We start from the raw sequence: 11,296 nt of genomic DNA on the forward strand, positions 1-11,296 counted from the left end.
GTGGATGTGTTCAATGGTTCAATGTGGCCTTTTCTGGCGAGTATGAATGAACTGTACAAATATGCTGGTGCCTCGGTGTGACTGGTTGCTGGGAGCGATGGCGCTATGCAGCTCAGTCGTCCTTCAGCAGTCTTTGCACCGGGCCGCAGTGAGAAGCACTGCAGTGCCACAGGAGAGGGAATTATCCGGGTTTGCTTTGCCGTACAAAAGCGTCAAATTATTGGCGTAACTTTTAAACACAACAGATTGACGACAAAGACTCTTCATGTCCATTTTCTTTATGAATTGGTATCACATGGGGGAATACTTTGATGTGGAACTGAGCCATCGTTAACGATAACAGGCTACACTCAGATTGTTCACCGTGAGAAAGGTCTAATGGAAGAACCGACCATGTGGCTACTTTGATGGAATAATGAAAAATCGACCTTGGTACACGAGTAAACTGATTTTCTTTTCATGGTGGATATTCTTCCTTGTAACGCTGAGAGAGCTCACATGTAGCTTATGTTTACGATGACGTCATAACATGCTTTTTCCCAAACAAAACTGAAACACAAGTTAACGTAGTATAACGCTACAGGCCTGGCACTGCCATTCCTAAATGGGATGCGGCCATTGTTAATGTTATCGCCCCTTATCGAATCGCCGTTTGCAAACTTTTAGTTGCTAATCATGAACCGTATAATGAACTATCAGAATTGTCTTCTCGAATAAATTATAATGCAATTTTTTTTACATTTAATTCATCTTTCATCATATTGGTGCTAACAAGCAAGCCTAACTCCGAACTGTGACATGTTAGCCAAAACCCACTTAAATCTCTCTGTTTCCCCAATCAAGGTGGTGGAGCGACGTGATAGGCTGTAAAAAGTAGCATGATATGACATCACTACTGATGGACCGCCCATTTAGCTCATTTTCTCGACACCTCATTGGTGTAGCTTAGTCATATACCACGTGACAGCCAGGAGGGGTTACAGTAGCCCCGCCCACTGATTTAGCTACCAATGCAGAAAGCCAGAAAAACTCAATTAACAAGTTATTTATTACACAGAATTCAAGCATTAATCAACAAGTTCAATGCCAAATCGCCATGGAACATTGGTTGTAAGTGAAGATTAAAGAATATAAAGTAAATCAGGTTTTAGGAGAAGAAGGCCCCCATTGGTCAGATGATACATTATGTAAATTAGGACGCCTACGTCAGATCCTGAAGTTGAGCGCCATTTTCCTCAACAGGGGAAGAAAGGGACAAAAGCCTGATAAAAAAGGAAGAACTTATAAATGGTGCGAAGGTTCAAACGCCAGCTTTCATTTCGGATCCATCAGCGCACCGCGGTGTTTACGCGCGGAGGCGGAAGCCCCGGATGAGCGTCTGAGCGGCGGACACAGGTTACCGACGCACACACACACTTGTGGGCCGGTGGAAGTGAGGATCGTCAGCCGTGTGTCCGAGGCGGCACCGTGAGAAGTACGCAGGAAGGCGCAGCAGGTAAAGAACCGAGCGACCCCCCGAGTGAGCCGCTTTGTTCCGTGTGTGTGTGCGGGGGGGAGCCCGCTGGCAGGAGCTCACGGCGGCGGAAGAATATGTGTGTGTGTGTGTGTGTGTGTCAGGCAGGCTGTGGCTCCCTGGATGCTGCTGCGTGTGTTTGTGTGTGTGCAGATTGCATGTTGTAGCGCAGGTACACCGCACATGCTTCACTCCTGCAGGCGGAACCAAGACCTGAACGCACCACATGCTGGATCCCTGCATGTTGTTACCATGACGCCCTGTGATGTGCAGCATGTAGTTTAGCAGTACCGTGTTTGAATGAGATGAGAGGCTCTCTGGCGTCTGTTTACATCTGTATGACTTTGTTATTACGGCCTGTAGGCTTCAGTCTCAGCACTTCTGGTGTTAAGGTTTGAGTTTAATGCTTTGTGGTTTAGTTTGCATCATTTATTTATATTTCCATAAACAGGATGTGTTAAACAGATATTAACCAACTGATCTTGTGTTATGCCAATACAGGGGTTTGGTTTTTGTTTCATTTATATTCAGGAAATGTAAGTTATAATAATGACAAGGAATTGAGTTACATTTATTTTTTAAATATCAAGGTCCTTAAACACCTTAATTTTCTGAGTTATAAATGTTGAATTATTGACAGAAATCACAATCTGTTAATGTTTTCTAGGCTTGTAAGGAATAATGTATCAGCTTCCAACCGGGAATATTGAAAAGATCCGGAAAGCACGCAAGGCAGTGAAAAGCATCCTTGGTGAGCTCGGCTTGGAGGATTGCCAGAACTATCTAAAGGTATGTGTGTGTACACATGTGGCGTTGATGCACACGGTGTGTCTCTTCCTGTGTTTTAGATTTAAGAAGCAACAGTGTGCAAGCATCACACACACTCACTTAGTTTGCTTAATGCTTAGACGTAATCCGTTATTAAAAGTATTTTAATTTTGTCTGCTAAATTGAAGCTGTGTTTTCATGTAAATCAGCGTATTAAGTATTCACTGCTGTTAAACCAGGTGAATTCTGGGAAATATTAGAGTACAGCACTACAGGCAGTGTACAGACTAAAGCATTCATGATGTCATTTACTTCATAATGCCTCTGATGTGGGACTTGCTGTCTAAATGCTTTATAGACTTTTCATATTTGCATAAAGCTTAACTGCTGAATTTCCTTGAGAGTCCTGCAGGACCTTTAGCTGAGCTCTGCTGCACCCACCCACTGGAGCCGTTTGTGTTTTGGTTTTTACAGGATCATCAGGAAAACGAGGAGAAAAACTCTGATGAAGATGACGCGTTCGAGGAAACAAAGTGGGTGGATATCACAGATGGCTACAGCGCCAAACACAGGAAGAAGGTGAATGTAGCCAAAGTTTCTGTTTCATGCCATGTGATTCCCGCTCGTTTCCATCCAGTTGCTTGTTGTTCTGTGACCTTCAGTTTTAATCTGACTGTGGTTGTTTCTGTGTTTCTGCAGTGGCCTTATCGCTCTCAGGCTCTGTGCTGTAGCATGTGCAAGTATTCCTCGTGGAACATCTACAACTTCAGGAGTCACGTAACGCGCTGCCATGAGTACGCCCAGTCGATCTGCGCCATGGCCCCCTGTCCTCAGTGCCACTTCATCGCCCACCCAAAGGTCCTCAAGAAGCACAAGCTGCTGTTCCATTCCAAACTCAACGCCCACGTCCAGTCCGCAAGGGACGGAACCTTACCCATCCACTCCGGGAACGAGAGGTATCAGTGTCGACGATGCGGATTCCCGAGCTCGTCGGTCTTTGCGATGAAGAAGCACGTAATCCTCAAACACCTGGAGAGCTTGGCGGAACAATACATCGGCCTCCGAGTCTATGCTCATGGTCCTACTACTCCAAAGATCTACTGTTGCAAGATATGTAAGGTCAGCACAGGAACTATAGACCAGATGCTGCATCACATGCTGGTGGAGCCCAAACACTATTCAATCAGCACACAAGTACAGAGTCTCATTCACGAGAACAAGAATTATATCATGAAAGCAACCACAGCTAACGGTAACAGCATGTATGTGACATTCCCAAGTATCGCCCCTAAACCGCAGCAACCTCAACTATTCAACAGCAAATCCTTGGTGTTACCCAGCAACGGGCAGAATACCGGAACACTGTTGGCGTTACAGCAATTACAAGGACCTACAAACAGTGCAACTCTGATCTGCGCTCCAGGGACCAACCAGGCGTTCCTGCCTCCTCAGGCCTCAGCGCTTGTCCAGCTCGCGAGCGCCGAGGCCAAAGGTTTGCTTCAGCCCGGCGCCACCATATCCCTACGAAGTGCTTTGCCTCAAGGGGCGTCGATGCTCCAGATGTCCAACCTGTCCCTGCAACAGAAGTCACTGACCCTGACGACTTCCGCTCTCCCTCCCGTTCACGCTCCCCCCTCGCAGAATCAGCAAACGCGGCAGATCCTCTTCTCGCCAGCTTTACAGACCAGCGTGGCGGCGGCGGCGCCGCGCCCTGCCCCCCAACCTGCCATCCTCACCCAGAAGGCACCAGTTAGCCAAGTGGCCCTGCAAGGCACCATGCTGACGTCACAGTCTCTGCTCAGCCACCTGATTCCTACAGGGAACAAGGTGGACGGCATGCCAACTTACACCTTCGCTCCGCTACAACTGACGATGCCCTCCCCTCTGAGTACGATTCCTAAGACTGTTCAGCAAATAAGTAATCCGTCGCAAACCAAAAAATGGATTACCTGCCCGCTCTGCAATGAACTGTTCCCCTCTAACGTCTTCGACATGCATACAGAGATTGTTCACAAGACAAAATCCGCCGCGTCCAAGTCAGAGTCCGTGGCTGCTCGAGCATCATTCCTAAAGAAAATGCCGGACAAAACGGTCAGGTGTCTAACATGCAAAATCCTCCTCTCGGAAAAGAACGTCTTCCAGCACCTTCTGCACGGCTTGAATTGTTTGTACTGCTCTGCTTCATTCTTCTCGATTAAACAACTCTTTGATCATGTGAAGCAGCACCTTCGCACGGCTTACTGTGACTTCTTACGCCAGAAGTACAGGATTCACACGGACAGTGTCGGTGGGATCCTGTTCCCGTACTTTGACGTCACCACCACCGCACCAAAAGAGCTCATCGGAGAAAACGAGGTCAGTCTCGTCCTGGTCACGAATTCCGTCGACCTCATTTACTTTAAATTGCACCCCAGCAGCCAGTCAGACTCGTGCTCGCCACCCGCCAAGATCAACAGCACATACTGCCCCTTCTGTGATGAGAAGTTCCAGTGTGAAGCCAACCACCTCCAACACTTGAAGCAGAAACACTTTGTCGCGCCGACCATCCACGCCATCCTCAAGACGGAGGCGTTCAAGTGCGTCTACTGCAATGGCGTGTACACTGGAAAGGTCACCCAGCAGGCAGTAATGCTCCACATTCAGCGGTGCCGGTGTTCCCCAAAATCATCACAGCCGCCCAAAACGGCAAGTAACGAAGTCTTAACCAGCGTAAGACCACAGGTCTTAACCAGTGTAAGGCCACAACCACAGCCGCCGCCACAACCACAGCAGCTACAGTCGCTACAGCAGCTACAGCAGCTACCAAAACCAGTTCAGCAGACGAGTCAGGCGCCAGGACTCTACTTTGTCCAAACAATCAGTATGAAACCAAGGTTAGCTCCGGTCGTGGTTCAGCCCCCTCCAGTCGCGCCCGTCGTCGTAAACAGCTCGGAGACGGAAGCAGAGATGCAGTGTAAGAAGAGGCTGGAGGCGGCGTGGAGGGAAGTCATGGAGACCAACAAACGGGAGAGGCAAGAGAAGGCGGCGCAGCGCAAGAGCCGAGAGCAGGAACCGCCCGAGCCACCACCCAGCGAGCCGACGCCCAACGAGCCGGCGGTGAAGCTGCTGCTGGAGCCCTCGGCCTCCGAGCGGTCCGGCAACGACGAGCGCAAAGAGTTCATCACCCGGTACTTCAATGTCAACCCGTACACGAGCCGAGCCGAGGGCGACGAGCTGTGCAAGAGGCTGGGCCTCTCCAAAACGGAGCTGTCGGCCTTCTTTGGCAGCAAGCGTAGCAAGTGCCTGAAGAGTCTGAAGAAGAGCGCGGCCGTCGTCCTCCTCGGTTTCAACATGGCCGAGCTGGGCAAAGTCAAGCACAGTCTGGTCGTCACCGAGCACACGCCGGTTGAGCCCACGCAGGCAGAGCCCACGCCGGCAGAGCTCACACCAGCTGAGCCAACGCCGGCCGGTCACACGGAGCCGACGGGGAACTGCGAAGAACCGGAGGCGGCGACGAAGCGAGACGAGAGAATGCGGCAGTGCAAAGTGGCGAAAGTGTAGAGGCGTCAGGAAAAGAACAGTCGCAAGAACTTTAATGGCCTTTTGTGTGAATCGGTTAGTTCATGTGAAGTGTTTCCCAACGTGCGCGCGCGCGCTTTAAAGTGCAGCTCTTCATCGTAGCCTTGACGGAGTTTTACTGACGCGGCTTCAGTGAAACTCAGTTTATAACCGCCGGCCCCCCAATTCTCACATAAATGCACAACAGTGTGTTGATAAGCCAGTAGAGTGCGTGACTGAGAGAGAGAGAGAGAAAGTGTGTAAAAGTCTCACATCATTGTTTAGGTGCATACAGTCTCATTTCTCTATGGCTGCTGATATCGTCTTGACCACTCATCTGCAGCTTTTTGTACCTTTTTAAGCCCACATGTTTGTTTCCTTATTTTACTGCACCGCTCATCCTGAATTTGCTTAATTTATTGTTTCCATATTTCCATTCAAGATGCTGGGCGTTTTTTTTGTTTAAACTTTGACCTCTTTCTGTCATGTGCACTTTTTTGCCCCCCCCCCCTCACTTTGAATTTCTGTCATTGACGTTCACACAAGTTAAAGGGAAGATGTTTGTGTTTTAACCTTGCAGTACCTAAAGCCAAGTTGTAAAGAATGTATCAATGTTTGGGTCTCGACGCCTAAGCGCTTCTTTTTTCTCATTTAGTTCTGCGAGTCTCTGATCATGTTGCAGCACTCCAGTCAGATCCCATAATAATGTGCCATAGTGCAGTCTATATATTTGCATAGCCCTGTGGAGACATACATAGAGATCCAACAGAACATAGTCTGTTACCGAGTGTTGGTTCTGTTGTCATATATCGTTTTTTTCAGTTGATTTTTGTATTATAATGAGTTTTGTATAATTCTCCAGTTACACAAAGGTTTGGAGACCCAGATTCCTTTCAGGGCCACTGTGTTGCAAAAAATAAAAGTGGCTTCCTTTTATGTAAGAGTCGACATTTCTTTCCTGTTCTAAGAAAAATATATAAATTTTATTCTAGCTGTGATAATTCACCACAAATGTTTATTTTATGTATAATGTTGTGTAAGTTCACCCACACTTCAGGCCACGTTTTGTTCTTTAAAAGAAAGGCATGGAATCGAGATAAAAGATGCTGAATAAAATAAAGGTTATGACCAGTAGAGAATATTAATGCATATTTTAATACGCCCCTGATGAATACATGGTGAAACGTTTCCTTCCTGCCTCATGTGGCTGTACAATAAAAACGGTACTTTTCATAAGAAAGAGATGTGCTCCAGGGTTTGTTTATTGTACAGGAATGTTAAGTCACACAAGTCATTGAGCTCAGATCGGTTGTAATAGCGACCTCCGGCCGCTGGGTGGAGTCGCTCCTACTTGGTATCGGCTTCTATATTGTCGAGCAGAGAGGGACCGCTGTAGTTGTTGGTCTGAATGGCCTCTAGTTTCTCTATGTAGCCCAGCGGGAGACCGTTCTGCTCTGCGCCGCGACACACCACCTGACGACACACACACACATTTGATATTTTTCTCTGACTATCACATTCTCCTCAAAATATAAACCTTTTTTTCTGAGTCAGCATTTGTGCTCTGTGTGTGTGTGTGTGTGTGTGTGTGTGTGTCTTTGCACCCACTTGTTTGTACTGAGGGGATGGAGGAGAGGGACGGAAATTATTCATCTGATATGTCCTGCAAAGCATCATTCCATCATCTGTCTCCACTGCGACCTCTAGTGGAGTATACGCCCCACTGGGGACTCCCTCCTGACTAAACACGCACACACACATAAACAGGTTAACTGCAGTGTCTGTAAAGACATCACGCATGTTGGTGAAACATTAAACACTCACTCATCCAGACTGTCCAGATGTTCATTGTTCAGAGTCCAGATGACGCCCCAGACCTCTGCGCCGGGACAGGACTGGATGGTTGCGACCCCCCCGTGCCATGAGGTCTTTTCATTCTCGCCCCAAAGACCAAAGTTCAGCTCATGGTCCTGCACAAACACACCGGCACACACACGCGCGCGCGCGCACACACACACACACACACACAGGGGTGGCGACGGACAAAGCTTGTGCGTTTTAGACAAAATGCTGCGATGAAAGGGGCGATGCTGCGTTTGTGGTCTCAGCACAAACGGAACCGAGTGACCCAGTTTTTCCGGCTGGTTCGTCCCATTCATTGTCGTTGGTGCAGCGGATTATGCATAATGGTTTTTAAAATAAATGTCAGGAATTACACGAAATCAATGGAATCGTTAACTGATAGGTAAAGTGTAGCTTTAATCGCTCAGTTTCACGGTCGTTAACTTTTATCCAGAACTACTTGTACAAGATTTTATTTAAAAGATATCTGCCAACTAATAAAATGTGTTGTAGATTAAGATACATATGCGTGTGAAATTATATATATAAATATATAAATATGTAAGATTCACCTATGTAGAATCCGTGGTGCGTTCACTGACCTCGCTACAGCGCTGGGATTTGTTTCCATTCTAATAACGCTTGATCCTCACCTTCAGTAGGCCGATGGCGTGGAAGATAGCAGACGGGTTGGCTAGCTGGAGTCTTTCCTTCAGCAAGTTGCTTCCAAACGCGAAATACAAGAATCTACCGACTACAGCAGCAGACATTGTTGATCCTCTGTGAACGCCGCCTACTTGTGTGAACTTCACACACCGCCTGCACTGGGCGCTGTTTGGTCCTTTCTGTGGACGCGCACGGCAATGGCCATGAAAATATAATTAATACTTGCAAAATAAAACATAAATAACTCCCTAATACTTTAACTTGTCACTCCAGCTGTACCCCAATATGCTGTATAATAGTAATGTTTCTCATAATTGTGTCATAAATTCATCAGTATACACGCAAACAAACTCAGTATGCAGATAATTATCGCCTGCGGTGCAGCTGTCAAGAGAACTGATCGATAGAGGCCATTGTTGTTTGCGCTCCATTCTTCTTATTTCCAACGAAGGCGAGTCTGACATGATTGAGTTTTGATGCAAATTAAGAAATCACATCAGTTTTGTTCTCTAAAGCTCGCGTCATGTTAAACTTTTAGCGTTAGAGTTGGGCAGGTGGGTTTGTCTTGAAAGGCAGCCGGGAGAATCAGCAACGCCTGAATGAACATCATTCAGGAGCACACAGGAGGGAGGATTTACTGATAAGTGACTTTGATCACCAACACAGATGCAAAGGTGTAAGTATCATGTTTTGATCTCTAAACTAAGATTTTCACTGCAGAGGAGCTGCTCAAATAACGAGGGGTTTGTATTACTAAAAATGAAAATGTAATGTTTGATAGCAGTTTATATATATATATACATACACACACACACAAACACATTTGTTTACTAATTTTGTTTGTTTTTACTACACCTTTGTAATAGTACTTACAACTTCAATAATTTCCCTGATTGTCACAATAAACATGACATCTAAATTAATGAATTCACAAAAGAAACTTTATTCAGTCATGCACTTAAGGAAACTCAAAAGAAAAAGTGGACAATCCCAAGCAGAAAGGTATATTTTTTAAAACGGAAATAATTTGAAGACGCAAGATTTTTCCTCCTGATAAGGAACATTTTAATGTACAAAAATTAAGAAAAAAACCAAACATGGAATTCACTAAACGCTTCCTCCAAGAAACGAAAAAAAGGAAAGAAATCCTGTACAAACAGTGTGAAGGTGCACGGCTGTGGAATCATCTCCTGGGGCCTCCCCGACCCCGGCCTCTTCCTCGGCCACGCCCCCGTCCTCTTCCTCTGCCCCGGCCAGCCACTGGAAGGGAAGAGATGGTGGACGATTAGTTAAGGACACTGATGATCATATGAGACAAATACCCCCTGACATGTCTGTCAGCCAAACTCTTTCACACGCGTCTCACCTGCTTCCCTCTTCTTGGACTTGATCTTTGGCTCGATGTCGACCAGCAGAGTGTCCAGCGGGAGGCTGTCGGGCAGGATAAAGTAGCGGATGTTGTTGCCACGGATACTGAGTGATTCCAGCTGAGTGGGTTCCCTATTTTTCAGGGTCATTTTAACCGCCTTCAGATGGGTGTTCATGCTCACATCCACACCTGGATGGGAAAAGAAAACAGGGATGAAGACATGATAGTCAAATTAGTGTGGAAATTACGGTATTTTGACGCTTCAAGTCGTTTCCTAGCTGACTACTCGCCCCCTTTAGCCTGGGGGCCAAAGTTTTGAACCCCATTCAGGTAAGTCCCGCTAGCCATCAGCAGTGAGGAGCTGCTTCTTACCTGTGATGGTTCCATGGACCTGGGTGCCATTCTTCAGCTCAATGGTGACCGTCTCATGGCTGAGCTTCATCAAAAACCTGCAGTGTAAAGAGGTCAGAACAGACAAAGGGTTCACCTCACAAACTAAACAACACTACAGGTTTGTTCTGATTCTGTCTGATATTAATTTGTCCCTGAACCTTCTCTGGTCGAAGACCTGAAGTGCACATTTTGCCCCCCTTGAGTCTTTGAAAGGTTATAATGTAGAATATGAGGGTGACGTTGCACTTTGACCCCGTTTATTCCGTACACTATATTGAGAGAACACAGCATTAACATAGCTTACATTCTTTCCTCTTACCTTCCCTGTGCAGTTTGGAATTTAAGTACGCATTTTAAGTTGTTTAAAGTGCTATTTAATTGATTTTACGCTAAATGATTTGGCAACAGTGGACTGACTCAATGTAGCCTGGAGTTAGCCGGCTAGCTAACATTAGCTGCACCAAAACAAAAACACAAGCTAAACAAGAAGATATGAACTTGCTTATCAGACAGGTAATAGGATGCATGGGGACGTTTGCATGTTTTAACGACCTTCTCTGTTGCATACTCGTTAATTATTTGTGTTCAGTTCGGTGAGATTCAAGCTGGGCCCGACACCAGCAAGCCAGATACCCGTATGTAGAGTTAGATGGTTATACGCTCAAAACTGGAAAACGTTTACGCAAAATTCCACATTTTGATATCAACCCGAGTACCGAGCGTGTGGACGTATTCTGGTTTAATCCAACACGGAAGCGGCTCATTGTCTTTACACTCTGCAGCCTCCATTCATTCCGTCCGCCGCTTCCCGCCTTGAGTCACCGTCTCTCCCCGCAAACATCTACAACCATCCAGCGCCATCGGCCCGCTTATACGCCCGTAGAGTGCAGCGCTGGATAAATGAAGCTTTTAGTCGCCCTCTTACCTGACGAGTTTCATGATGGTGATGGATTTCGCGTACAAATCCTCCACCGGGCAGAAAAAATTACAGCGATCACTGAACACAGGTCGCCGTTGTATAGTTGAAGTTCCGGGCGCGCTGATACGACGTCATTAGCTGCGCGACACCAACGAAGAACAAGGAAAAGGAAGTGGACCACGTGCACACCTACCGACAAAAAAGGGTTACTGCACGTAATTAAGCGACTCAGTTAACAGCTCCTTTTGTTTCAAACTGGACATCTTATAATTTAGTTAGTAACATGAAG

General features: G+C 46.6%; 3 protein-coding genes across 3 annotated transcripts; 1 reads left to right on the forward strand and 2 right to left on the reverse strand.

Moving 5' to 3' along the window:
• Positions 1–1,109: 1,109 nt before the first annotated feature.
• adnp2b (ADNP homeobox 2b) lies at positions 1,110–6,718 on the forward strand. Its single transcript, XM_076139500.1, has 4 exons — positions 1,110–1,495; positions 2,181–2,302; positions 2,756–2,860; positions 2,981–6,718. The coding sequence occupies exons 2-4, from the start codon at positions 2,195–2,197 to the stop codon at positions 5,819–5,821; spliced, it is 3,054 nt and encodes a 1,017-aa protein (XP_075995615.1). The 5' UTR covers positions 1,110–1,495; positions 2,181–2,194; the 3' UTR covers positions 5,822–6,718.
• Positions 6,719–7,062: 344 nt separating this feature from the next.
• Positions 7,063–8,480, reverse strand: ggcta (gamma-glutamylcyclotransferase a). The gene is made up of 4 exons (XM_076139501.1): positions 8,314–8,480; positions 7,643–7,788; positions 7,427–7,559; positions 7,063–7,291 (listed from the first exon to the last, which is right to left on the reverse strand). The coding sequence occupies exons 1-4, from the start codon at positions 8,428–8,430 to the stop codon at positions 7,166–7,168; spliced, it is 522 nt and encodes a 173-aa protein (XP_075995616.1). The 5' UTR covers positions 8,431–8,480; the 3' UTR covers positions 7,063–7,165.
• A 765-nt stretch (positions 8,481–9,245) lies between these two features.
• snrpd1 (small nuclear ribonucleoprotein D1 polypeptide) lies at positions 9,246–11,158 on the reverse strand. The gene is made up of 4 exons (XM_076139394.1): positions 11,014–11,158; positions 10,068–10,144; positions 9,693–9,884; positions 9,246–9,586 (listed from the first exon to the last, which is right to left on the reverse strand). Exons 1-4 carry the CDS (start codon positions 11,025–11,027, stop codon positions 9,510–9,512), a joined length of 360 nt encoding a protein of 119 aa, XP_075995509.1. The 5' UTR covers positions 11,028–11,158; the 3' UTR covers positions 9,246–9,509.
• Positions 11,159–11,296: the final 138 nt, after the last annotated feature.

The sequence above is a fragment of the Genypterus blacodes genome, unplaced genomic scaffold, assembly GCF_046128005.1.
Source record: "Genypterus blacodes isolate CSIRO-AG114 ecotype Tasmania unplaced genomic scaffold, CSIRO-AGI_Gbla_v1 ptg000438l_1, whole genome shotgun sequence".
NCBI lineage: Eukaryota > Metazoa > Chordata > Actinopteri > Ophidiiformes > Ophidiidae > Genypterus > Genypterus blacodes.

Coding starts and splice junctions, on each gene's coding strand:
- adnp2b (XM_076139500.1), top strand. CDS start 2,195: ATGTATCAGCTTCCAACCGGGAATATTGAAAAGATCCGGAAAGCACGC. Junction 2,303..2,755: donor ATTGCCAGAACTATCTAAAG/GTATGTGTGTGT, acceptor TGGTTTTTACAG/GATCATCAGGAAAACGAGGA. Junction 2,861..2,980: donor GCGCCAAACACAGGAAGAAG/GTGAATGTAGCC, acceptor GTGTTTCTGCAG/TGGCCTTATCGCTCTCAGGC.
- ggcta (XM_076139501.1), bottom strand. CDS start 8,430: ATGTCTGCTGCTGTAGTCGGTAGATTCTTGTATTTCGCGTTTGGAAGC. Junction 7,560..7,642: donor CATCTGGACAGTCTGGATGA/GTGAGTGTTTAA, acceptor GTGCGTGTTTAG/TCAGGAGGGAGTCCCCAGTG. Junction 7,292..7,426: donor CATCCCCTCAGTACAAACAA/GTGGGTGCAAAG, acceptor GTGTGTCGTCAG/GTGGTGTGTCGCGGCGCAGA.
- snrpd1 (XM_076139394.1), bottom strand. Junction 9,885..10,067: donor GGTCCATGGAACCATCACAG/GTAAGAAGCAGC, acceptor TTTCCCATCCAG/GTGTGGATGTGAGCATGAAC. Junction 9,587..9,692: donor GTCCAAGAAGAGGGAAGCAG/GTGAGACGCGTG, acceptor CTTCCCTTCCAG/TGGCTGGCCGGGGCAGAGGA.